Source organism: Camelus dromedarius, chromosome 23 (assembly GCF_036321535.1).
Source record: "Camelus dromedarius isolate mCamDro1 chromosome 23, mCamDro1.pat, whole genome shotgun sequence".
Lineage (NCBI taxonomy): Eukaryota > Metazoa > Chordata > Mammalia > Artiodactyla > Camelidae > Camelus > Camelus dromedarius.
In genome coordinates this window covers 29,258,514-29,285,220 of record NC_087458.1, presented here as the reverse complement: position 1 = coordinate 29,285,220, position 26,707 = coordinate 29,258,514, and the positions used below count along the sequence as shown (strand labels likewise).

General features: G+C 44.0%; 1 protein-coding gene across 2 annotated transcripts in view; it reads right to left on the bottom strand.

Moving 5' to 3' along the window:
• Positions 1–26,707, bottom strand: part of LOC116149083 (tropomyosin-1, isoforms 33/34-like) — a 69,457-nt gene that overhangs the window by 25,489 nt on the left and 17,261 nt on the right. For both annotated transcript variants that reach the window (XM_064478089.1, XM_064478087.1), the window contains exon 3: positions 24,017–24,121. In XM_064478089.1, coding sequence (XP_064334159.1) covers positions 24,017–24,121 — 105 coding nt within the window. The remainder of the gene's footprint in view (positions 1–24,016; positions 24,122–26,707) is intronic.

The window sequence follows — 26,707 nt, the reverse complement described above, 5'->3', positions numbered from 1 at the left end:
ACAACCGATGTCCCCTGCCCTCTACTTCTGGGATGCTCCCTCCTCCTTTTCCAAACTCCCAGGATTTCCCTTGGGCAGTGGCTGAAAAACATATTAGGTGGACAATGACAGAACCAAGAGGAGTCAAATATTCAGGCAGGGTGGGAGGTCCTCACTCCCCTTCGCTCAACACTGCACACAAAGTGCAGAAAATGTCCACAAGATGGAGAAGATCTTAACAGCACACCATCTTAATCACATCGCCACACCCATGTGGCCGTCCTTATCTGTAGTACACCTGTAGGTGACACATTAATTTTAAGTACATATGTTACATGCATAAAAATAAGCCCTATGATTTTTGCCAAAGATATATAAAACTATAAAAAATAATTATATATTGTCACACCCCCTGCACTGCATTTGGGTGATTCACGTACACCCAGGTTCAAGGAGGCAAAAACTACCCATGTGGGACAGAAGCAAAGTTGTGCTTTGGGGCAGTACTGGCTGTGAGGGGGCCTGAGAAACCCTTTTGGGGTGGTCGGAAGACTTGGTGTCTAGATATGGGGGGTGGTTGTGTTCACTCAATCAAGAAATACTGAGCACATGGGGCCTGCCAGTCTCGAGCACATGGAGCCTGCCAGTCTCAAGAGTCACAGAGACCCTCGTATCTGTCCCCGTGAAGTGGCCAACTGCTGACAGTGAGGAAGGGATGAGGTGCCTAGAGTGGCCACCAGAGTCCAGTGAGAGGGCCCCGCACTCATCCAGGCTTTGGGCCCCAGCCCTGCCAGCTTCCCCCAGGAGCCCCAATTCCAGGCAAACTCTGAGGGGGGCTGAGGGCAGCAGCTCGCTCCTAAGTCTCAGGAGCTCCCACAGTCTGCCCAGGGCTCTAAGTGAGAAACGGGCAGGGGGCAGTCAGTGGTTTGGGACTCTCTGCCATTGACAAAGAGGAGTTGGGTGAAAACACCTGGCTCCTTACATGTCCCCCAATCCAATCCCCCAGGGGCCCCTTAGACCCACAGGGCCCTCCCTCCTTCCAGCTGGGGCAGGTGGCCAGCCCTGCAGCAGCTCTGGGGCCCAGGCTGGGCCAACTGGTCAAGGGCCACCAACAGGTCAAGGTATGACTGTGCTGGCCAGGAAGAGGGGGGAGAGCAGTGAAGCAGTACCAGCAGGAGCAGCCTCTGTAACCGGGCTCCTCCACTGTGAGCAGGGCTGGGGCCAAAACGTGGCAGTGAGGGTGGGAGGGCTGCGGCCCTATGGCCCTGGACAGGGCTGGACCAGAGCCCAGGGCCTGAGGGCCTGGGGGGAGAGACAGAGCAAGACGGGCAGGGAGAGAGACAGTGCATGACAGAGAGAGGTGGGAGTCAAGTCCTAGAGAGTGACAGACAGTGACAGGGGGAACAGGGTAGGGAGAGCAGATAAAAGACAAGGCAAGAAGGAAAGAGGGAGCCAGCCCACAGTGCATGGTGGGGGACGAAGGGCCAGGGTGGCCTGACTCTGGGAAGGGGCCCAGAGTGGAAGGGGCAGAAAAGGCAGGAATCCTGGCATCACAGTCTCTCCCACGCTAAGGCTCTCACCTCCCTGGAGCTGAGCTCCCCAGGGGTCACTGTACTTGCAAAGACTGGTACGTCCCATTTTTCTTGGGACTGCTGGTACCAGCCTCTGTGTCTGTCCCTGTCGGGGCTGACGTCCAGGAGAATGGGCTGCCCCTGGGGAGGAAACTCCAGAGCCTGCCCTGTGGATAGTTGACCCCGACTCCTCACAGACCCAGTGGGGCTGCGTTTCCAACCGCACTGCTGGGTCTTCCTGGTCCCACAGCCAGGCTTCAGGTGCTATGCTGGCTCCAGGATCCCCTGGCCTGGAGGGACTGAGTCCCATCCAGGGTGAGCAGGCTTCAGGGATCCTGGGTCTCCTCCTACTGTCAACCAGAATTCCTTCCAACCCTCAGGAGTCGGGACCCCCTGTAAATCACCAATTAGCATCAGGTCAAAGGTATTGAGATCTCACACTAAGCAATAAAATGTGCCAACTGACCAAACTCAAAGTGCAGTGTTTCAATTACACAACATTCTCAATAACCCATTTTATGGATGAGAAGACAGAAGGGATGTGAATCACCTAAGGGTCTCAGGGCGGCAAGTGCTGTAACTTTACCCTGAACCAAGATCTACCTTGGAAAGTGATTCCACCTGGAGCCCATCCTGTGACATGCTCCCTAAGGTTCTGAGGAAGACCGTTGGCTTTTCCTTTGGAAATTCCTCTTGCAATGACATCAAGTCATGCATCAGTCAGGACAGTGAGGATGTGTTCACGAGGGATCCTGACTCTTAACGGCAAGTCAACTTTGTCTCAGGAAATGGGTCTTCTATTATCATTAATTCGGGCACCAAGGTAAATAAGAGTAACAACATAAAATCCATCATACATATAAGTACTTTTAGTTTAAAATATAAATAACTTTATGAACTATAAATGGATGCATTGCATTGGTCCATGACAAACAGGACATTACGTACATTCATTACAAAGAAGTGCTGTCATGGGTGGGGATGTGGTGACAAGAGCAGGGTCATTTTTAACAGGGAAGGAGGTCCCACAGCTCTCAGTACAGGGTGGGTAAGTTCACAGTGCTTCTCCCCACGACCAAACTCTCACCACACACACACACACACACACACACACACACACACACACACAGGCAAATGCACATAGATCCTAAAATGACCATCTACCTTCTGATCAGAAAAAAGATAGATATGTGCTCACACCACCTAACACACTGACCACACACACAGTTCCCATAATAACTTCTTAATACTTCAGTTCTATGAGCCTCTGAAGTTCCCCTCACTTGCGCTCACCATCTAACAGAAAGAAATTATAAACAATACTTCAAGTTTGATTCATTACAGTTCCTCTAAGAACTTATATTATTGCAAGTGTGAGAAGAATATAAAATTCAATTTCAGATGGAGTTTTTGGCTCAGTAGTTTTCATGGTTAAAAGCTTCCCCTGACTACACAAAATTATTGGCTCTACTTTTCTCGTTCTGTGCTTTCTGTCCCAACTAAAATTTCCCTATACATCTCGTTATTTTGGATTTCAGTCAGTGGCCTGATAATGCATTTTGTAGATAGTTTGATTGTTCCTACAGATCGCTATCTATTGATGAGCATTTTATTCTTTTAGTATTAAGTAGAACTGACTTCCAATCTACAGCTTTTCCTGTAACTGGAGAAACAATAAAGCTTATACCGACATCACTCACCACTACACTACCAGACTCACAGCTTGTCCTGACTGCACTCTGACCTCCTCTAGTCAGTGTCCAGAAAAATCAAGTCCACACACGTGTGGATGTGACTCTATAGGGCCAGCACGCCCACCTTCTCCATTTACTTACTCTCAGTTGTCACTACTTTCCTATATTTGACCTAGAAGTTGCCCTCCTCCTACCCCTACCCTGAGCATTTCACAAGAGTAACCTAAAAACTAAACTCTTCATGGCACAAACTGTAATCGCATTACTAGTAGCCATAAGGTTAGCCTATGGATGAATTTAAAAGGATTAGAATGAACGTATGATAATTACTTTAAACAAAAACATTTTGACTCATAAAACTGTAATTAGTTTCATAATTATCAAGTGGCATTAGTCTATATTACTATCCTCTTTGCATTTACAGTATCCTATATGGATACTAATATATAAATCACACTTAATATCCCAATTACTATGCTCAGATGGCACAATATCATCATTTTTCATTACAGCCGCTGTCACCACGCTCAGCACCCATTCTACGTGAGCTGGCATAACACCTGCCATCAGTGCTCCCCGCCTGTGTGGCTGCACCGGGACGGTCACTAACAGCTGTGGGATCCAGCGCCTGTGGTACTGATTATGTACAAAATCTTAACCTTCTCCAAGGCTAAAACTCATTATTCCAAACATTATAGTAATACAATTAACATGATTACCAAAATTATATCCTCTGAATTAACACTAAACCTTATGGCCTATTAACCAGCCTTATCAGCTCACTCTTCCTGAATCAACTGACACTAGCTTTCACTTTTCACTAGCCTTCCTCTCTGTTAGTGCCTCCACTTGCATCAATGTCTCTTCTCCCACCAGCACACACAGCCAGCCGATTTCATCCATCCCAGCAATCATTAATCCCCAAAACTGTATCATCACCAACAACTTCCTACAAACATCCTTAGACTTTCACACTTCACAACTGACCACATTCGATAGTTTAATCAAAACAACATTAGTCAAAGTCAGACAAGATGATTAAATTCAGGACTCTGTTTCTTACTGTATGTACGTACTCCTTGGATCACTTCCACTTGTCACTGCACTAATTTTTACCCAGAATCTTGTAGTTTCCTTACATTTTATAATAATTCAACACTAAACTCGGGCAGCATCCATTTCTTAATCTGGTGTTTCCCCATGACTGACACGTGTAAGAGAATTTATGGTAAATATGCCCCTTTAGGATCTGCTCCTTTGGTTCCCAAGAGCATAACTGGAGTTTGCATTCCTGGACCCAGAGCACCTGCAGTCATGCTGCTCACACTAGGCAGCTGGGGAACATCACACATTATAATATTCAAGCCCTTGGAAAATCAGACGGCATGTCCTGTCCTTGTGACCATCTTTGTGAGGAGTAATCACAACAAGCCCCATCTGTGCCAAACAGACTTACAACCACTCCCTGCAAGGCCCTCCACCAGCCACACACACTAGGAGCTGTGGGCATCCGTGCGCAGACAGCGTGAGGTCCTAGCAGTGCTCCAGCCCTGACAACCACCCGCGCCTTACATCATGGTCTGAAACACGTGTCAGGCACCCAGGCAAGGGGATCAGCACTGGGAGGAGGAGCCCTCTCAGCTGGGGTGAAAACCAGCAGGCTTGCTGGAGCACTGTGAGAAGCTGAGCCCCTGCTCTTGAAGAGCCTGTGCAGAGACCCACTGACTCCCCATCACGGCAGGGACACAGCAGGCTGAACACTGCCTCGGGCTCCAGCCAGCTTGCAGGGGTGGCTCAGGCGGGCCCCCTGGACTCCCCCAGGCTCCTGGCCCCACCCTCCTTGTTCGGTGCTGCTCCCCACTCAGGTGGAAGCTTCCACTGCCAGTGAGAGTGCACACCGTGGGAGAAAGTGGTGCTGGCCTGGGTGTGGCCCTGCCTCTGAAAAGACGGCCGGCAGTCACGGCCAGCTAGTTTGTCCCTGCACACCCTCTGCAGGGAACAGTACTAGCACCAAGGTAGAGCCTGCCATCCCCAGAACTCACTTTCCTGTGCACACCTGACAGGCGGTGGGGCCAGCTCAGGGCTGCGGCCCCAATCTCTCTGGCCCTGGCCCACCCTCTAGCCAAGCTGTGCATGCCAGAGAAAAGGTTATACCAGTACAGACGGGCCACTGCAAGCCCTCAGGCCTCAGCCACATCCCAAACCAAAGCAAAGACTGCCACCACACCCAGGCGAACCCCACTCCCACAGAGATCCTGCTCCAGCCCCACGGGACCCAGTGCCACCCCTGATAGGGCTGGAACAGTCACTGAGCAGAGAAGCCCCTGCTTGAACCTGGAACTGGCTCCAGTCCCTCTGACTCCAGCCCTGCCACCCCACTGCAGGGGCTGCCAGCATGTCCCGAGGGAAGAGGGCAGCCCAGGATCACTTCAGGTCCAGCTCTTCCCAACAAACCTGCTGGGCACAGAAGACTGCACAGGAACACGCTCACACAAGGACACACCTTTAACTCTGACAGGTAACTTTCACCTAACTTCACAGAGATACAGAAAATTAAAGTGAGAATACACAGGAACATGTTTTATGTGAAAAAGTAAGAAAATAACCATAATGAAAATAAATAAATAACTTACCTGACAAAGAGATCAAAGCAATAGTAACAAGAATGACAGCTGAGCTGGGAAAAAGAACAGAACATGGAGAATTTTTAAAAAGAACAAGAAAATATAAAAAATAACCAGTCAGAGAAGAACTGCAGGTCATACAGAAGATTAGACAACACAGACGACCCATTAGCAACCCGGAAGATAGAATAATGAAAATCACCCAGTCAGAAAAGCAAGAAGAAAAAGCACGTTACACGAGGTTAAGGGACTTCTGAGACAGCTCAAGCATAGTAACACTCACATTATAGGGGTCCCTGAAGGAAGAGAGAGAAACGGTGAGAAAATCTTTGATAAAATTATGGCTGAAAACTCCTCTAATCTGAAGAAGGAAGCGGATATCCAGGCACAGGAATCAGAGAGAGTCCCAAATGGGATCAGCTCAAACCGACTCACACCAAGACACATCATTATTCAAAAAGTGAAATTTAAAGACAATGACAAAATTCTAAAGGCAGCAAGAAAAGAGGAAAATGTCACATTAAAAGAAATCCTTCATAAGCCTATCAGCTCTTCTTACTGCATGTATTTTTAAAATTTACTTATATCTACTGTTCATTGTCTCTAAGAAGGTTTAGAGCCTTAGCTTTTTTAACTTGCGTAGTTATTAAAGGAATAAAGCCAACCACAAAATAAGAATTAACTCAAAAAGATACATACACCCCGCTGTTAACAGCAACACTATTTACAATTGCCAAGACATGAAAGCATCCCAAGTGCACATCAACAGATGACTGGAGAAAGAAGATGCCCCACACACAGGTAATGGAGCACAACTCACCCATGAGAGAGGAGAATATTTTGCGATTTCGGCTTTTCATTCACCTTTTTTCACTTCAAAAACCAGAATTTTATAACTGGCATAAACATTTCCATTGCATCAAAAACAACAAAACACCTAGATATAAACTTAGAAATAAATAACCAAGGAGGTTACCTATACTCTGGAAACTGTAAATCACTGATGAAGGAAACTGAAGATGACACAAAGAAATGGAGAGATATCTTGTGCTCTTGGACTGGAAGCATCAACATTATCAAAACGGCCATCTACCCAAAGCAAACTACAGATCCAACGCATCCTCTGTCAAAACACTCACGGCATTTTTCACAGAACTAGAACAAAATTCCAAAATTTATATGGAACCATAAAAGACCCTGAACAACCACAGCAATCTTGTGTATGTCTTTTTTTCCCCCATCTCTTTCTTCTTTTTGTTCTCTTTTCTTAAGGTTTGATGACTAGAGAAGTTCCTTTAACATTTGTTGTAAAGCTGGCTTGGTGGTGCTGAATTCTTTTAGTTTTTGTTTATCTGTGAAGCTTTTGATTTCTCCATCAAATCTGAACAAGAGCCTTGCTGGATAGAATATCCTTGGTTGTAAATTTTTTCTTTTTCAACAGTTTAAATATGTCGTGCCACTCCCCTCTGGCCTGTAGACTTTCTGCTGAGAAATCAGCTGACATAATCTTATGGGAGCTCCCTTGTATGTCATTTTGTTGCTTTTCCCTTGCTGATTTTAACATTTTCTCCTCATCCTTAATTCTGTCAATTTGATGACTATGTGCCTTCATGTGTTCCTCTTCGGGTTGATCTCATGTGGTTCTCTCCGTGCTTCCTGGACTTGGGTGACTGTTTCCTCTCCCAAGTTGGGAAGTTTTTGGTTATTCTCTCCCAAAATCTTCTCACATCCTTTCTCTCTCTCTCCTCTTTCTGAGACCCCTATAATGTGATTAATGCACTTTATGTTGTCTCAGAGTTCTCTTAAACTATCCTCATTCCTCTTCTTTTTTTTTTTTTTTTTTTTGTTCTGTAGTAATGATTTCCACTAATCTGTCTTCTAGCTCACTGACCTGTTCTGCTTCCTTTAGTCTATTCTTAGTTCCTTCTAGTGTGTTAGATCACTAAAATCATTCCAGTGATTTTATTCGTCAACTCTGGGTATTCTTTATATTTTCTAACTTTTTGCTAAAAATTTGCTCTGTGCATCTGTACTCCTCTTGACTTCTCTGAACATCTTCATCATCATTACTTTAACTTCTTTTTCAGATAAATTGCCTATCTCATCACTTATTTCATCTTCTGGGATTTTATCTTGTACCTTGGTCTAGGAGATACTCTTCTGTCGCCTCATTCTGTAAATCTTTCTATTTGTATTTTTAGGTAGGATAGTTATGTTCTCAACCTTGGAGAAGTGGCCCTCTGTGGGAGACGTCCTATGCATCCCAGCAGTGCACTCCTCTCTTGTCACCCAAGGGCCAGGGTCCAGCCAGTCCCAGTGTAGAATCTGGCCTGTTTGTGGGCTCCTTCCACAGGCTTTGGGATTGTATTCTTCCTTCTGGTATCTGCTCCCTGGTAGATGAGGCTGGACTACAGGCTTATGCAGGCTTCTTGGCAGGAGAAGTCAGTGCCTGCCCACTGCTGGGTGTAGCTTGTTCCTGGACCTCTGCTGGGTAGGGCATTGTCTAGATGTATTTTTAGGTCAGGAAGTCCACTGACAGGTGGGGCGGTGCTCCCACCCAGTATGTTGTGTGGCCTGAGGCTTCCCGGTCCTTAGGCCTACAGGTTGTTGGGTGGGGCTAGGTTTTGGTGCTAATGTCCAATCAAGATGTCAGCCTCCAGGAAAGCTCACATAGATGAACACTCCTGGAATATCAGGCACCAGCTTTTATATTCTCTGAGCCACGGCCTTCCCCTATGTCCCCAGGAGACCTTCCAAAACCAGCAGGCAGGCCTGGCCCAGGTTCCTATGAAATCACTAGTTCTGCCCTTGAACCTGGCACACATGAGATTCTGTGTACACTTCCCTGTTTCCCCCAGCCACATGGGGCTCCTAGAGCTAAGCACCCCTGGCCTTCAAAACCAGATGTCCTGGGGCCTCCTCTTCCTCCCAATGCTGGAATCCCAGGCTGGGGAGCCTGACATGGGGCTTAGAACTCCTGTGGGAGGGTCTTTGTGATTTACTCTTCAGCTTGTGGGTAGCCCACCCCGGGGGGTATAAGGCTTGATTATACTATAAGCACGCCCCTCCTACCATCCTGCTGTGGTCCCCTCTTTATGTTTCCAGTTGAAGATCTTTTCTGCTAGGTTCATCTTTTTTTTTTTTTTTTTTTGATGCTTGATTAGCAGTCAGCTGTGGTTTCACTGTAGTCGCGAGGACAGGAGAGCTCATGGAGGCTTATCAGCTGTTTTTCAGCAGAGTCATTGCAGGCCAGAAGGAACAGCCATGATGTATTTAAAGTACTTAAAGGGAAAAACCTAGAACCTAGGCTACCTAGTCAGCTAAGTTATTAATCACAATTGACAGACGGTTAAAGAGTTTCTCAGATAAGCAAAATCTGAGTTCATCAATCCTAAACTGACCTTATAGGAGTATTAAAAGGTTTTCTTTACATGAAAAAGAACAAAAAATAAGAACTTGTGTGAAGGGGAAATCCCACTTTAAGGGCAAAAATGGGGCAATGGCTGTGAATCAACCACTTAAATAAGCCACTACAAAGACTAAAAGACAAAAATTGTAACAACAACTATAATTACAGTAAACACTTATATTAGGCATACGAAGATGTAAAAACTAAAATCAAAAACAAAAAAAGGTAGAGTAAAACAGTAGATCTCTTAGAACTTTTATGTCCTTAAATAACAATCACTTTAAGGAAGTCAGATATTGTAACAGAGCGAAATACATGAACCTCATGGTAACCATAAGTCAAAACCCTACATTAGATATGCAAAGGCAAGTGAGAGAAACGCAGACATAATAAAGAATATCAACCACCCATAAGAGAGGAGTATGAAGGAAGGACAGAGAAGAACTACAAAAACATTTGGCAAGGTAGAAGGATACAACATTAACATACACAAATCAGTTGCACTTCTTTACACTAACAATGAAATGATAGGAAAAGAAAGTAAAAAAATAAAAATAAAAAATCCCTTTTAAAATCACATCCAAAACAATAAAATACTTAGGAATAAATCTGGCCAAGCAGGTGAAAGACTTATACATGGAGAACTACAAAACATTGATTGAAAAAATTAAAGAGGACTTAAAGAAATGGAAAGATATCCTATACTCTTGGATTGGAAGAATTAATATTGTTAAAATGGCCATACTGCCCAAGGCAATCTACAGAGTTAATACAATTCCTATCAAGTTACCCAGGACATTTTTCACAGAACTAGAACAAATAATCCTAAAATTTATATAGAATCATAAAAGATACAGAATTACCAAAACATTACTGAAGAAAAAGAATGAAGCTGGAGGAATGACCCTCTCAAACTTCAGACAATATTACAGAGCTACAGTAATCAAAACAGTGTGGTACTGGCATAAAAACAGACATAGGGATCAATGGAACAGAATAAGATCCCAGAAATAAACACACAGACCTACAGTTAATCTTTGGCAAAGGAGGCAAGATATATAATGGGGAAAAGACAGTCTCTTCAGCAAGTGGTGTTGGGAAAACTGGACAGCAGCATGTAAATGACTGAAGTTAGGGCACTCCCTCACATCATACAGAAAAATAAACTCAAAATGGCTTAAAGACTTAAACATAAGACGACACTATAAACCTCTTAGAAGAAAACACAGGCAAGACATTCTCTGACATAAAACGCAGCAATCTTCTCCTAGAGCAGTCTACCCAAGCAATAGAAAGAAAAGTAAAAATAAACAAATGGGACCTAATTAAACTTACAAGCTTTTGCACAGCAAAGGAAACCATAAACAAAACAAAATGACAACCTATGGAATGGGAGAAAATATTAGCAAATGATGCGACTGACAAAGGTTTAATTTCCAGATTATATAAATAGCTCATACAACTTGGTAACAGAAAAACAAACAAGCCAATCCAAAAATGGGCAGAAGACCTAAACAAACAATTCTCCAATGAAAACATATAAATGGCCAACAGGCACATGAAAAAATGCTCAACATCACTAATTATGGGAGAAATGCAAATCACAACTACAACGCGGCGCCACTTCACACCAGTCAGAACGGCGACTGTTCAAAAGCCCACAAACGAGAAATGCTGGAGAGGCTGTGGAGGAAAGGCAGCCCTCTCACACTGCTGGTGGGAATGCAGTTTGGCGCAGTCATTATAGAAGACAGAATGGAGATTCCTCACAAAACTAAAAGTAGATTTACCATATGATCCAGCAATCCCACTCCTGGGCATATATCTGGAGGGAACTCTAATTCAAAAAAACACCTGCACCCCAATGTTCACAGCAGCACTGTTTACAATAGCCAAGACATGGAAACAACCTAAATGTCCACTGACAGATGACTGGATAAAGAAGCTGTGGTGTATTTATACAGTGGACTACTACTCAGCCATCAACAAATAATGCCATGTGCAGCAACATGGGTGGACCTAGAGATCATCATTCTCAGTGAAGTTAGCCAGAAAGAGAAGAAACAAGCCACATATCACTCATATGTGGAGTCTAAAAAACAGAAAAAAATGAGGCCACTAATGAACTCATCTACAAAACAGAAACAGACTTGCACACATAATAATCTTATGGTTACCAGGAGAAAGGGGGTGGGAAGGGATAAATTTGGGAGTTGAGATTTGTGAATGCTAGCCACTATATATATAAATAGATTTTTTAAAAAACAAAGGCCCTTCTGCATTAGCACAGGGAACTACACTTCGTATCCCGCAACAACCTTTAATGACAAAGAATATGAAAAGGAATATATATATGTACATGCATGACTGGGACACTGTGCTGCACACCAGAAACTGACACATTGTAACTGGCTGTACTTCAATAGAATTTTTTTTAAAAAACCCAGAAGTTATTGGAGAAAACAAAAATAAGACAGAAAAATTAAAGGTCAGCATAGAAATTTAAAAATTCAACTTGGAAATACAGAAAAGTACAGCTAGCAGAGCCTGCCCACATATTTCCTCCAGAATTCTAGCTCCTAGAACAAAAAGAAAGAAAGAAAAAAAAAGAATTTACCCAGAAGCAGCCCAAGCCTTAGGATGTTATTTGAAGGGTTAGGTACAAACAGACATCCAGATTGCTCATTCCACCTATGATCAGAAGTCCCTGCTCAGTCCTTTGCCTGAATAAAAACACATGAGTAAAAATGTATACGGATTCATGAAAACCTAGAAAGTCAATTTTTAGGACAATGTCAGCCTTGTAAACAGCTTTGCTGGGGAGGTGGGAAGTGTTGTAGTCCTACTTCCCTGCGCTTAACAAGAGGTTTGAAACACTTTTAATGCGGTTTTGGCAATAAACAACAACAATAACAAAACGGGAAAAAAAGTCAAAGGCTTACAAATGTAACAGGTTACTTCCCAAGGCTTCAATATAAGCAACAAAAATGCACCAAACTGAAAACATCCCTTGATGTATTTTCCAAAATAAAAATGCCTGCATGTTTCAGCCTGGAAAAAAATTTCTGTTAAGAAATCATAAACTCAAAGAAATGCAGAAGATCTGCATGTTAAGTATTTGCACAAAGGAGGCCACCTATACACACGTATGGTCAGACATACAGTGTGTTACACATTTGCAGGCTCAAAGCAGTAAAAATAGAACCGTGGTGCTCTTATAGTCTTAAGGCTCCCCGATTTCTACTGATGAAAATAATTTAAATGAGGTTTCGTCCCATGTATCTAATATTTATACAATCAATCTGCTGCCAAAACCAATTCCAAACCACGGCACCTGCTCGCTGTGAATCCAAATGGAGACCAATCAAAGCAAATTGTGGGGCTCTCGTATCCTCTCACAAAACACATTCATCAACTCTCAGAAAGGCTCTCACAAAGTAAATAAACAGAACAGCCATAAATGGCGCTGACAAAAGGCTCAGCATAAAACGAACCACTCATAATTGATTTTCCCAAAAAAGGTTGTCCTAAAAGAATTCATACGTCTTTTCAAACCAAGACTTCACTGCAAACATCAGACAGAAGCAAGCAGCCATTGGAAACAACACTGAGGGATGTGTTGTTTTCAGACCAGGGTAGAACTCACAGCCTTTCAGGAAAACAGCATTAGCACAGAATCTTCTCCTGCCTCGATTATCATTTTAAATACACAAAAACCTCCAATGTGTTTGTACATGTCTGGGGGTAGTGTTGGAGGGTGGGAGGAAACGCTGAGAGTCAGGAGAGCAGATTCATGGGCATGACCCCTGGGCTTCCACGTGGCCAGTGGGAAGAGCCTGCATAAAGACTTAACATTGTTCCTGTTTTGCCTCTTCGCAGAGGCATCTGGGATGATCACCAAGAATCTCACCTCCTTGGGCTTTTGGCCTCTACACACTGCTTGCATTGCCTCCTTCCCAATTTTCACTTCGACTTCTGATACTGGCTAGACTTCACAGCATCACAGTCTTACTGCATGGTAAAGTTTCTCATTTTTATGTACCACATTATGTCTTCTACCACATCTTATTTCTAAGCTGTTTTCCTCTTTTTCCCACAAGAGTACCTGTCTGAGGAATTACTGAATTATTACAATAATAATTGTGTAAACCACATGTGAATGAAAGCCAGTCATGACTGGTAGAAAAATATTTGTACTGAGAAGGAAAGAACTAAAGTTGATTTGGTTTTGCTCCTACAGCAGTTGGCAAAGCTTTTCTGGGTCTATTTCAACTTCTTTGGAGAAAGCCAAAGCAACACAGATCTCCTATATGCCCCCAAAACAAGGGACAGCTGCTAGTTCACCCTAAGGCACTTCCTGTTCGCTGTGTTTGGGGGCTGCGTGTCTGCAGGGAAGTCTGAAAGGACAGGTCGGTAGGTAGGACTCGGAAAGAAACACACCGCTGGAGGGGGTGGCAAACACTTGGAAGAGTAGAAACTGAGCAGGCAAAAAATTGTGTCCAACCAAAGACTTTCTAGGGTTCTAGGCTAATAACTTTAATCGTCAGCAAGTAATAAAAGCCATTTCAAAATAGGCACCAATATAAACATCTAGCTAGAGGGCAAACGTGAGATGACCGCTTGCGACACACTCCACACCCAGAAGGGTGATTTACCCCATCATTGACTCCAGCACTTCTCCATGGAAGGTACTTCAGGGGGAAACAACAATAAGAGAGATGGTGCTTAAAAAAGAGGCCAAAACAAAAGCAGAGAGAATGGGCACGTCTTTAACAGGATCAGGACTGAAACCTCTCACTTGGCTTTGCCTCTAACACGTATTCGAGCATCACAGTCCGAGGGCTTCTATGGAATGTTCTTTAAAAAATGCAATTAAAAGTTTGAAAGAAAAAAAAATCCAAAACCAAGGGATCATAAATCAGCCATTAATCACTGAATATTAAATTTCCTAATTTCCCAATCACTGAATATTAAGTTTCCCAATGGTATGTGCTCAGTTGCATACAGGTTGGACACATCCTCACAGAGGGGTGCTTCCAACAGTCCAACAGTCTAACTGGAGAACCAAGACTAACGGAGTTGTCTGGAGGAGAGGGGCTGACAGGGTCTGGAGTCAGCTGTCCTCAGGGCCGGGTGAGCCGTCAGGTGTGGGGGGAGGAGCGGGAGCGTAGACGGAAGTGCCTGCACTGCGTGCATCCTGGAAGGCAGCAACAGAGGAGGGTTATCCTGGCCTGATGGTGGGGCATCGAGTTGGAGGCAGTGATCAGTCCCGGGCTGGATAGCCTTGTGAGCTCACCGCAGGTATGACGAATTAGAGAACATCTGTTGAAGGCTTGGGAGTAGGAAGCCAGTAAGTTTTTTTTAAAAGTGTATTGCTTAAGAGAAGCAAGATGAAATGAGAAGGGAAGACCAGATATAGAGAGTGAATGTAACAGCTGCTGCAATGGCCATGGTGATGGGAACCTCGAAGGCCAGGGTGGAGCTAGAGACTGAGAGGATGGAGCCCACGCGATGCTGACAATGAAAACACGGTCAGAACCCAGGTGCTGGCAGGGCCTGCAGGAAGGTGGGGTCAGTCAGGGTGACCAGCTTCACTGACTGAAGATCACAGGAGCTCTGAGAGCAGCTGCCTCCCTGCCTGTGGTACCCCTCCCCACCTCCATCCCAGCCTTGGAATGAACTGAGGGGGCCCACTTGGCCCGGGCTAAACCACTGGATTATCCACATTGAGAACGTTCCTACAACCCAGGGACTGAATGGTCAAGTGGGGTGGGCCTCAGATTTCTCAGCCAGGTAGAGCCAGGACCAGCCAAAGTCACAGGAGAGTGAAACCAAGAGCCTGACAATTTAGTCAGACATACAGGCAAAGCCCTGTGTTCCCAGACAGAAACAGCACAACTGCCCAGCGGCACCCAGCCCCGTGAATCCAGCCACAGGCCCCACTAGAAGCTGGGCTCTGGGAGAGCCTGGTGTCTTCACAACACATCCCCCATCCCCTTGAGCCCCTTGCAGGGGAGCCACACTCTCCTTGACTAAGAAAAGCTACTGTCAACAAGCTGCCAGGGCTCTAGCTGAGGTCATCACCTCATCCTCCACCTGTCGTCCTCTCCTCTGAGCCACGACCTCACGGGAGAGGTGGTGACAATGTGGTGGTCACAGGAGCAGGGGATGGAGTCAGACTGCCCAGCTTCACCAGCTGTGTGTCCTCCTCCAGTGACTCGCTCTGTGTGCCTCGGCCTCCTCATCTGAGAAATGGGGAAAGTGACAGGACCTCTCTCACAGGGCACTTGTGAGCAGTGACCAAAACGTAGCGCCTTGCAGGGAGCTGGGCATGTAGCACACACTCCATAAATGTAGCATCATTACTATTGTTCTTATTACTATCATTATCCTCATCAGCTACTCTCACCAGCAGGAGCACAGAAGGCAGAGCCGAGCCTGTCACGGCTCTGCTTCCAAACTTCTTGTGGCCACAGTGCAGAATCTCAGCACTCAAGGACCTGCAAAGTCTAGGGCTCACCGCTCCGCACAGCCCGCTCATTCCTCCCTCACTGGAGGCAGGAGGAGCCTTCCCACACACACACCGCTCCCAGAGCCTCACTGGCTCCCTCTCAGGTCTAGAGAGAGCGCGCTCTTCCACAGCCTCTTGCCTCTGCCCAGCGTTTGTTCTACCTGAGATGGGCTCTCCATGACCCTGTGTATCAACCACGTGCCTCTCCTCTCTGAGGATTTCCTTGATTCCTTCTGTCCTAGAGGACACAGTGCTTCCTTGGCCGAGCTCTCAGACGCTCCATCAACCACTTACATCTTGGAGTTTACATGACCCCAGCCTGCATTTGCTCTTAGTCCTGCCAGGAAAATTATTATAGTCAATACACGTGGAGCACTTTTGTTGTGCCAGGCACAGTAGTAAGTACTACATTAACCAACTCATTTGATTTTCCCAACAACCCCAAGTAACAGGCTTCTGTTATTACCCTCATTTCACACATGAGAAAACCCAGGCACAGAGAGGTTAAATAACTTGTCCAATTTAGATGGCCAGTTAAGGGGCAGAACCAGGATGTGAGCATAAGGCTGCCCGCTTTCAAAGAAGGGCTCCTGACTACTCTCTGGACACTGCCTGTTTTAAGATTTCACTTATCTCCTCAAGTCTCCTACCTGACAATCTCTGCATCTTGCCTCCTGCTTCCCAGAGGGATGGACAGGCCCTTCATTTGCCGCCTTTCCCACTGTGAACTGAGTACTGATTCCCACCCTCCCCTCTGGTCTGGGGCTCTCTCCTCCTCTCTAATGCACAGCTAAGCTATGCTGTGTTTCTCCAACACACACCCACCTGGAGTCCTCTCTCCACTGGTTATCGTTTGACCTGGATCGTCAAACTGTTTCATCTGACTCTACCTTGGGAACATGAGCATGTTCGTTTCTTTCCCGACACCCTTCCTCCTGACACCACTTCCTCATCGTGGCTGCTCTCCTCTGGCTGCAACCTTGTCTCACTCCCTTTACACTCAAATTCAAATCCTCCAGACTAGTGTACACTCCCTGCCTTCACATCCTCCCCCCTTCACTTCTGGACGCACAGCAATCAGCCTCTCCTACAAGCACCCCAAGTTCACAAGTGGACCCTGGTTGCTTTACCTGCACAGTTTCATTCACTGCCTTTCTGGACTTCTTTGAAGCATCAGCCTGGGAGTAGCCTACACACAGCGGGCTCTGAAATCTTTGTTGAACCGGTGAGTGACCAGTCCTCCTCCACAGGGAGCCCTGCTTCCCTTGGCTCCCCCCACATGGCCAACACTGTCCTCTGCCTTCCCCAAATCGCTTTCCTCATGGTCTTTACCAACAGAACCGTCATTTTGTCTGAGGAGGCAGTATGTCCAGTTCAACAAACAGAAAGCAACTTGTATTCCCAGATGTTCTGGAAATGAAGTGTTGGCAGACATACGCCCAAGGAGATTTTAGTTAGAGGCAAACTCAGCTGGCGTGGGCACTTCTCCCCCTCGTCATGCGCTCTTTGCCCTTTCTTCCATGGACGGCTGACTAGACAGTGAGCCTGACCCGAGATCCCACACATACCTGGCTTTGCCCCAGCGCCCCATACCCAGCTTGCGCTCTTTGGCGGGCTCCCTCTACTCCGGCTGCCTCTTAAAATTCATGTTCCTCATGGTCTTCTGCATTCTTTTCTTCTCTCTCCCTCTGCATAATCTCATTACCAAAAAGTTCAGCTGCAACCTGCTTGTGATGGGCCCCCAATAACTCCTGAGCCTACATCTCTTTCTTGAGCTCCAAGTCTAGAGTTTGCTTTCAGGTTTTTTATATAGTGTCCAATGGGCATGATAAACTCTACATGCTCCGACTGTAGCTCCACATTCCTCCCCCCTCAGAGAATACTACCATCATCCACCTAGCTGTCCAAGCCAGGAATCGAGGGACCATCTCGACTCCTCCCTTAACCCCCGTCCCACAGCCCATCAATCAAATTCTTTTGAATCAACATCCTTAGTATTCTTTGATTCTCATCATTTCCCCTGTTACTATCTTATTTGAGACTTCATTTCTTGCACAGATTACTGCCTTAGTCTCCTCTCTTAATTAGTCTGCCTCACTGGGGCACAATATTGCTAGAAGAATCTTTCTGTAATGCCCATCTGTCTATGCCACTCTCCTTCTTTAAAGTCCTCCCATTGCTTGGGGTGGAACTCAAAGGCTTTAGCACAGCACATGACCCTCACGACCTGGCCACTCTAACTCATCACTCTGGGCTGCCCATCTCAGACATGGCTGTGCTATACGGGGTGACTTGCAGTTCCCAGAAGCCACAGCACTCTCCTGCCTCCTTCCTTTATACACCCTTGGAGCCTGACATGCTACTGCTCTCCACCACCCCCTCGCCCAGGCTAGATGTTCCTTATCCTTCAAAATGCAGCTCAGGCATCACTTCTTCCTATGAAGCACCCCTACTCCTCCCAGGTCAGGGCTCAGTGCCGCTCTGTGCTGCCAGGCCGCCCTGGTCCTGCCCTTACTGTGACACTTGCTGACTATACTGTCATCACCACTTTAACTTTCTTTTCTTTCTACTACATGGTCAGCCCTTTCAGGACAATAACCTCTATGTACTTCTCTGTGAATCACAGAACCGAGCACAGTGCCTGGCACACGGACAAACATAGAAGTTCAAAGTTTAATGACCACACACACGCGTACGTGTGCCACACTTCCTCGCTAAGCCACCCTGAGCGCAGGAAGGAGGTCTTGTTTTCAGTCTTATTTTCAGTTAAGTCAATGCCTCATAAATGTTTTCTTCTCCCTTCTTTTTAGCATTGGATAATAAACTGTGTGGTTTTCAGAGAAAACAAGATGAGAAACCAGGACGGTGATTCAGCATCCCAAATACTTCTACCAGAGTTCTTTTTCTTTCTCCTGCCTTCCTTCCCTTCCCTGTTTTAGGTTCATTTTACACAAGTTTACCTCATTTTCTTTTTTTAAATTGAAGCCTAGTTGATTTACAATGCTGTGTTAGTTTCAGGTGTGCAGCGGGATGATTCAGCCACACATACATGTCTAGACTTTTTCAGATTCTTTTCCACTATAGGCCACTGCAAATACTGAACATAGTTCCCTGTGCTCTACAGCAGGACCTCATTGTTTATCTATTTTATATATAGTAGTGTGTATCTATTACTCTCAGACTCTTAATTTATCCCTCCCCTCATCTCATTTTCTTCGAATGGATCTCTTTTTGAATATTCAAACAATATAGTTATAAATTCAGGTCATGTCTATTATAGAAATACTGGGCAAACACAGAAAATCAGAGAAAATAAAAGCGGCCAGCAATCTCACTGCCCAGAGACGCCCCTGCTCGCTCCTTTGGAGTCTCTTCTCCTAATCTGTTCTGTGTGATGCTCACATGCTGCTTTGCTCCCCCTCCCCTCACTGTTTCCAGGATGGCACAGGGGCTGGGCTGGGCTGCGATCCCCTGGAGCAAGCCCACGGCATGCACCCCATCAGAACTCAACCCGGCACTAGTCCCAGAACAAAGTAAGAAGAGCACGTGCAGCAGCCTCCCTCAGGAGTGCACTTCGGCCCAAGGCTGGGCTTCCCCTGGAGCAAGCTGTCCTCGTCTTCAAACCTTGCTCGTGGTTCTGTCCATGCTGCAAAGGAACCTTACCTTTATGTGCAAACATTCTGGATTTTCACTTATCTGTTGGCTGAGACTCAGTCCACTCTGGCAAAGACCTCTTGTCAAGTGGTGTATTAACATCACAGGAGTAACTTTTAATCTTATTAAACTATTTGAAATCCTATGGCTTTGAAAGTAGAGCAGGAAAAAAAAAAATCCCACATCTTCAGCTTTAGGATTTATTTCAAATCCCACACACCTGGCAGGCTGCCTCAAAGCTCATCACTGTGCTGTATCATGATACTAACCATACCCTCTGAACGTCAAGGAAAAGGATGAATCTATGATGCTTAAATGCAGCACTACTGAATCTAGGGAGGATCAAGCATTTTTGTGATTACTGGCAATCCACAGGAAAAACAGACGCCCCTTCCCTAGTGTTAACATGGCTCAGCCTCCCCTAATTCCAGGTTCTTGGCTGCCCAGGCTTGTCCTTCCTCCTTGAATAGCCCTACCTGGGGAGTTTCCATCAGAATACTCAGGACACCTAGGGCAGTCTACCCAAGCAACAGTAATAAAAGCAAGAATAAACAAATGGGACCTAATTGAACTTACATGCTTTTGCACAGCAAAGGAAACCATAGCAAAACAAAACGACAATGTATGGATTGGGAGAAAATTTTTGCCAAAGTTGAAACAAAGGCTTGAGCTCCAGAATATATAAGCAGCTCATATGACTTAATAAGAATAAAACAAACAACCCAATACAAACACGGGCAGAAGACCTAAACAAGCAATTCTCCGTTGAAGACAAAGGAATAATCAATAGGCACATGAAAAAATGCTCAGTATCACTAATTGTCAGAAAAATGCAAATCAAAATTACAGTGAAATATCACCTCACACCAGTCAGAATGGCCATCATTCAAAAGTCCATGAATGACAAATGCTGGAGAGGCTGTGGAGAAAAAAGAACCCTCCTACACTGCTGGTGGGAATGCAGTCTGGTGCAGCCACTGTGGAAAACAGTATGGAGATTCCTCAAAAGACTAGGAATAGACTCACCATATGACCCAGGAAACCTGCTTCTGGGCTTGTATCCAGAAGGACCCCTACTTCAAAAAGACACTTGCTCCCCAGTGTTCACAGCAGCACTATTTACAATAGCCAAAACATGGAAACAGCCTAAATGTCCGTCGACCGATGACTGGATAAAAAAGTGGTATATTTATACAATGGAATACTACTCAGCCATAAAATGACAACATAATGCCATTTGCAGCAACATGGATGTCCCTGGAGAATGTCATTCTAAGTGAAGTAAGCCAGGAAGAGAAAGAAAAATACCATATGAGATTGCTTATATGTGGAATCTAAAAGAAAAAAAAAGGAACATAAATACAAAACACAAACAGACTCATAGACATAGAATACAAACTTGTGGTTGCCGGGGGGAAAGGGGTGGGAAGAGACAGACTGGGAGTTCGAAATTTGTAGATACTGACAGGCATATGTAGAATAGATAAACAAGATTATACTGTATAGCACAAGGAAATATACACAAGATCTTGGGGTAGCTCATGGTGAAAAAGTATGTGACAATGAACATATGTATGTTCATGTATGATTGAAAATTATGCTCTACACTGGAAATTGACACAACACTGTAAAATGACTATACCTCAATCAAAAAAAAAATACTCAGGACACCTGTGTCTCGGCTCAAGGAAAGCAGCCAGTGCCCCTCCCCTATGCATGCAACTTCCATTTACCTTATCAGGGAGGCACGCAGGAGCCTGGAACAGTGAGGGCTTAAAATACCTGTGGACCATCTACCTGTGTGGCTGCAGCAGGTTCTAACAGAGAGGCCTGGGAGCACTGGGAATGGGCACGCACACCAGTGACTTGGGTCAAGTTTCCTGTCTGGGATTTTGGGGGAGGTTGAAGGGAAATATAGGTATGGAGACGCTAGCTCAGAATATTCTGATGCTTGAAAGGATTACAGCTTCAACACGTCAAGAACTTAACAGGAATGTAGAATTTTGGAGCCAGGGTATCCGCATTTCCTACCCTCCCAAGACCTTGGGAAGCTTTGTTTGAAAGACCTAAAAAGCACCCCTTCTGACTTAGCAGAAGCTTATTTCCCTGCAGAAAATGAGAAGAAGAGATCTCCTCTAGGCAGATTCAACCTTGTAAAGAAAAAAGCCCTTTTCCGTCAGCAGGCTCAGGGCTTTGCAGCTGAGTGTGGGCTGGAAAGCAGGCTTGGCTTGCTCTGTGGGGCACCTTTGCAGAACCATACAGGGCAGACCTTCACCCTCAAGGCATGAACCCTGACCCAGGGTTGGTTTTCAAGGCCAGCACCCTATCAGTAAAAAGTGGTGATGGAGGCTCAAGTCCCAACCCTTCTCCCCGACTCATCCCAAAGCCAGAGGATGCATGGAGGAATGAATGCTTCCCTCACTTAGAAAACATCTGTGTTTGTGCAGCCCTGGGCTGGGTGCTGGGGGAGGGCTGGCCCCGACCTAGAGTGCTGGCTGCCTGAGGAGGGGCGCACCCCCAACTGTGCAGGTCTGGGCAAGACCAACAGGGCCCCATGTACCGTACACTGTGAAGGGCCTCCTCACGTACCTCCAGAACTTTAAATAAACATAACTAATGGTTTAAGCTACCAAGCAGCGTTCAATTGAATAAAGGCTGTTTTTAATCTCCTCTTTCTACAAGATTTGCTCTGAACAAACACAAGACAAAAAGAGAAGGCACCCTTAAGTCTGAGATGACACGGCTCACAGTGTATCCACTGGCCCCTAAAGCCAACAAGGCATCTCTCTCACTCTTCCAACCTCTCTCTCTCTGTATGAGTTCACGTACTTCACATGTAGGCAAGTATGAGTATCATGCGTGTAGCTGAAGAAATAATACGTACATCATTCATATACATATATGACCCTGTGTTATAAATATATATATGTATGTATGTATTTGTACGTGTGTTTGAACAAACTGCATTGCAATGTCTATTAGACATCCACATGGACATGGTGAGCAGGCAGTTAAATACATAAATCTAGAAGCCAAGGGAGAGATGGGGAGCTGGACATATACACTGTGGGTTCTGGAGCACACAGATGGTATGAGATCACAAAGGGAAGAAGCAAGTCTGGCGACTAAGCCCTGGACTTGGGGGTCTGGAAGAGGAGGAGGATCCAGTCCCCAGAACTGAGAAGGATAACAATAAAGAATGAATGAGAGTGAACACAAACCCCAACTTACATGGTCAATTAATCCATGAAAAAGGAGGAAAGTATATACAATGGAGAAAAGACAGTCTCTTCAATAAATGGTGTTGGGAAAACTGGACGGCTGCCTGCAAAAAAAACAAGCTGGACTTCTTTTTCACACCACATGCAAAAATAAACTCAAAATGCATTAAAGACTTAAATGTACGACTTGGAACCATGAAACTCATAGAAGTAAACAGGCAGAACAATCTTTAACATGGGTCTTTTATTGGATCTGTGTTTTTTTGGATCTGTCTCCTTGAGCGAGGGCAACAAAACCAGAAATAAACAAATGGGACCATATCAAACTAGTAAGTTTTGCACAGGAAAGGATACGATCACTAAAATGAAAAGGCCACCCAGTGAATGGGAGAAGATACATGCAAACGATACATCCAACAAGGGGTTAGTATCCAAAATGTACAAAGAACTTATACAACTCTACAACAACAACAACAAACCAAGTAAGTGTTTAAAAAGTGATTTAAAAAAGGGCAGAGGACCTAAGGAGACATTCTTCCAAAGAAGATATACAGACGGCAAAGAGGCACATGAAAAGATGCTCAACATCACTACTCATCGGGATAATGCAAATGAGAACCACAATGAGACACTACCTCACAGCTGTCAGAATGGTTGTCATCAAACACACAACCCATAACAAGTGCTGACAAGAATGTGGAGGAAAGGGAACCCTCCAACAGTGTTGGTGGGAATAGAAATCGGTGCAGCCACTATGGAAAACAGTGTGGAGGTTCTTCAAAACACTAAAAATAGAACCACCATATGATCCAGGAATTCCACTCCTAGGTATTCTTATAAAGAAAACAAAAACACTAATTCAAAAAGGTAGATGTACCCCAATGTTCACAGCAGCATTATTCACAACCACCAAGATACGGAAGCAACCTAAACGTCCATCAATATATGATAGATAAAGATGTGGTATATATACAAATACATATAATGTCATATTATTCAACCATTAAAAAAAGAAATCTTGTCATCTGTGACAACGTGGATAGACACAAAGGGTATTAAGCTAAGTGAAATAGACAGAGATAGACAAACACCATATGATTTCACTTACATATGGAATCTAAAAAAGAAAAAAAATGAACAAACGTAACAAGCAGAAATAGAGTCGTAGACGCAGAGAACAAACAGGTGGTTGCCAGAGGGCAGGTGGGAAAGAAGAGAGAAACAGGTGCAGGAGATGAAGAGGGTCAAACTTCCAGTTACAGAATAAACGAGTCACAGGGATGAGATGCCCAGTGTGGGAGATACAATCAGTGATTATGTAGTAACTCTGTATGGTGACAGATGGTAACTTACTGTGGTGATCCTTCTGAAGTGTACAGAAACATGGAATCTCTGTGTTGTATACCAGGAACTAACACAGTGTTTCAGGTCAATTACACTCCAAAAACATACAAACACCTAGAAAGAGATCAGGTTTGTGGTTACAAGCGGTGGGGCGAGGGAGGCGGGATACTGGAGGAAGGTGGTCAAAAGGTACAGACTCCCAGGTATAAGATAAATAAGTACTAGGGACATAATGTTCAACATGAGGACTGCAGTAACTCTGCTCTGTGATACAGAGGAATGTAAAGAGTGTTGATCCTAAGAATTCTCATCACAAAGAATGTGTTTTTTCTTTCTTTTATTTAATGTCTGTATGATTTGATGGATGTTCACTAAAATTATTATGGTAGTCATTTCATGATGTATGTTAGTCAAATCAGGATGCTGTAAACCTTAAATTTATAGCGTGTATGTCAATTACATCCCAATAAAATTGAGAGGAAAAAAATGAAAGAATAGGACATTTTAAAAAGAACTGATAGGGAGAGGTATAGCTCAGTGGTAGAGTGCATGCCCAGAGTGCACAAGGTCCTGGGTTCAATCTCCAGGACCTCCACTTAAAAATAAGTAAATAAGTCTAATTACTCCCCCCAAATAAAACAAATCAATAAAAATTTTAAAAATTTAAAAAAGAAGTGATACATTGGCCACTAAATGTATGCAAGAATCAACCTTATTAATAAACAAAATAAGAAAAAGAATGGGTGAGGGCAACTGACTGCAAATAAAATTCTCAGAGAATTTTGCTATGAAGGTGAGCAAGGAAAGTGAGTGGCAGCCACATGAGAATAAGTAAGGTTATAAAGAAAGATCCGCCTCCAGTTGCCCAGACAGCTATAGACAGGCTGAATTCTCCCTCAGAGCCATCACGCCTGCACTCTCCTTCTCATGACCCAGTTCTCCACGTGATCATCACACCAAACTACTCCCATCATTAACCTCTTTTCCCTTCCTGTTTTATTTCCCCCGTGACAATTATCAATGCCTGAAAGGACAACATTTATTCATTCACTTAGCTATTGTCTGTCTCTCCCACTGAAATGTAAACTCCAGGGCCATTTTTTTTCTCATAGTCATTACTGTGAACTAGAATTGTAAATGAGACATAGTATGTCTAGTAAGTATTTCTGCAATTAATGCAGGAATAGACGTTTATGTGGCTGTATACATACATGCACACATACACATGTCCACTGAGGAATCAAATGAGTTTTATTTATTTGCTAGAAAAATAAAATCACATAAAATATTCCTTTCTGCTCAGGTCATGTGGCAGAGAGGCAAAATAGCAGTAAAGTAACCAAAATTTATCAAGGCTTTATTTTTATTGCCATCAAGTGTTTACTAAGGGAATTTTTTCCATATCCATATCTGTGGTTTTCTTTCAGCCGCATGTCCAACACCCCTGGCAGTTAAGGTCTTATCTAGATTCTAAAAAGTGTATTTTATAGTGGAATACATTCTTATTAATGTTGTTGCTATTCAGTGTTTTCACTGTCTTTCGCTTTGTAAAGAAACAATGAACATACTCTAAGCATAGACAAACAGGATGGATCACCCAAAAAGTAATCAATATAGAAACACGATTGTAAGTAATAGGTAGTGTCAATAAATTAAACCTGAAGGAAACTTTATAGAAGTAAATTTGTTTCTTGCTAGATTTTCAAACACTTATGCTGGTACCTAACATGCTCACAGGAAAAATGGAATCCAATTTCAAACTCTGTGAACAGGAAAAGATGTCCAACTACATGGGAATAAAAAATATACACCTATCTGCTTTAGAAAATATGGAGATCCGACACAGAAGCTCTGGGAATGCAAGGCTGACTAGGACATTTCTCTGGTCTGTGGAACTAACAGTTTAATGAGAGAAACAGAATTTTTCAATAGAATAGTTTTGTTTTATGGTTAAGTGACAAGAGGTTTATTAGCCCATCACAAGGGTTCGGGAAGCCCTGCCTAATTTAAATCTTGGAGAATGAGTCAGAGCATAAAAGCATGAAAAGTGAAGTTTCTACTCTAAGACTATGAGATACCTCAAGAACATATAACAAAAAATATTAAAGAATATATGATAGCCAAGACATGAAAACAACCTAAATGTCCATTGACAGAGGACTGGATAAAGAAGCTGTGGTATATTTATACAATGGAGTACTACTCAGCCATAAAAAAGAAGAAAATAATGCCATTTGCAGTAACATGGATGGATCTGGAGATTGTTATTCTAAGTGAAGTAAGCCAGAAAAGAGAAAGGCAAATATCATATAGCACTTGTATGTGGAATCTAAAAGAAAAAGAAGACACTAATGAACTCATCTACAAAACAGAAACAGTCTCACAGACATTGTAAACAATCTTACAGTTTTACAGTGGGAAAGGGAGTGGGAAGGGATAAATGTGGGAGTTCAAGATTTGCAAATATTAACTACTATAGATAAAAATAGATGAACAACAAATTTCTTCTGTATAACACAGGGAATTATATTCAATACCTTACAGTAATCTTTAATGAAAAAGAGTATTTGTATCTACATGCATGACTGGGACATTATGCTATACACCAGAAATTGACACATTGTAAATGACCGTACTTCCAATTTTTTAAAAAGCTGTTCAAGGGCAAAAAATTTTAAAAAGAAAAACAAAGAAAAACAA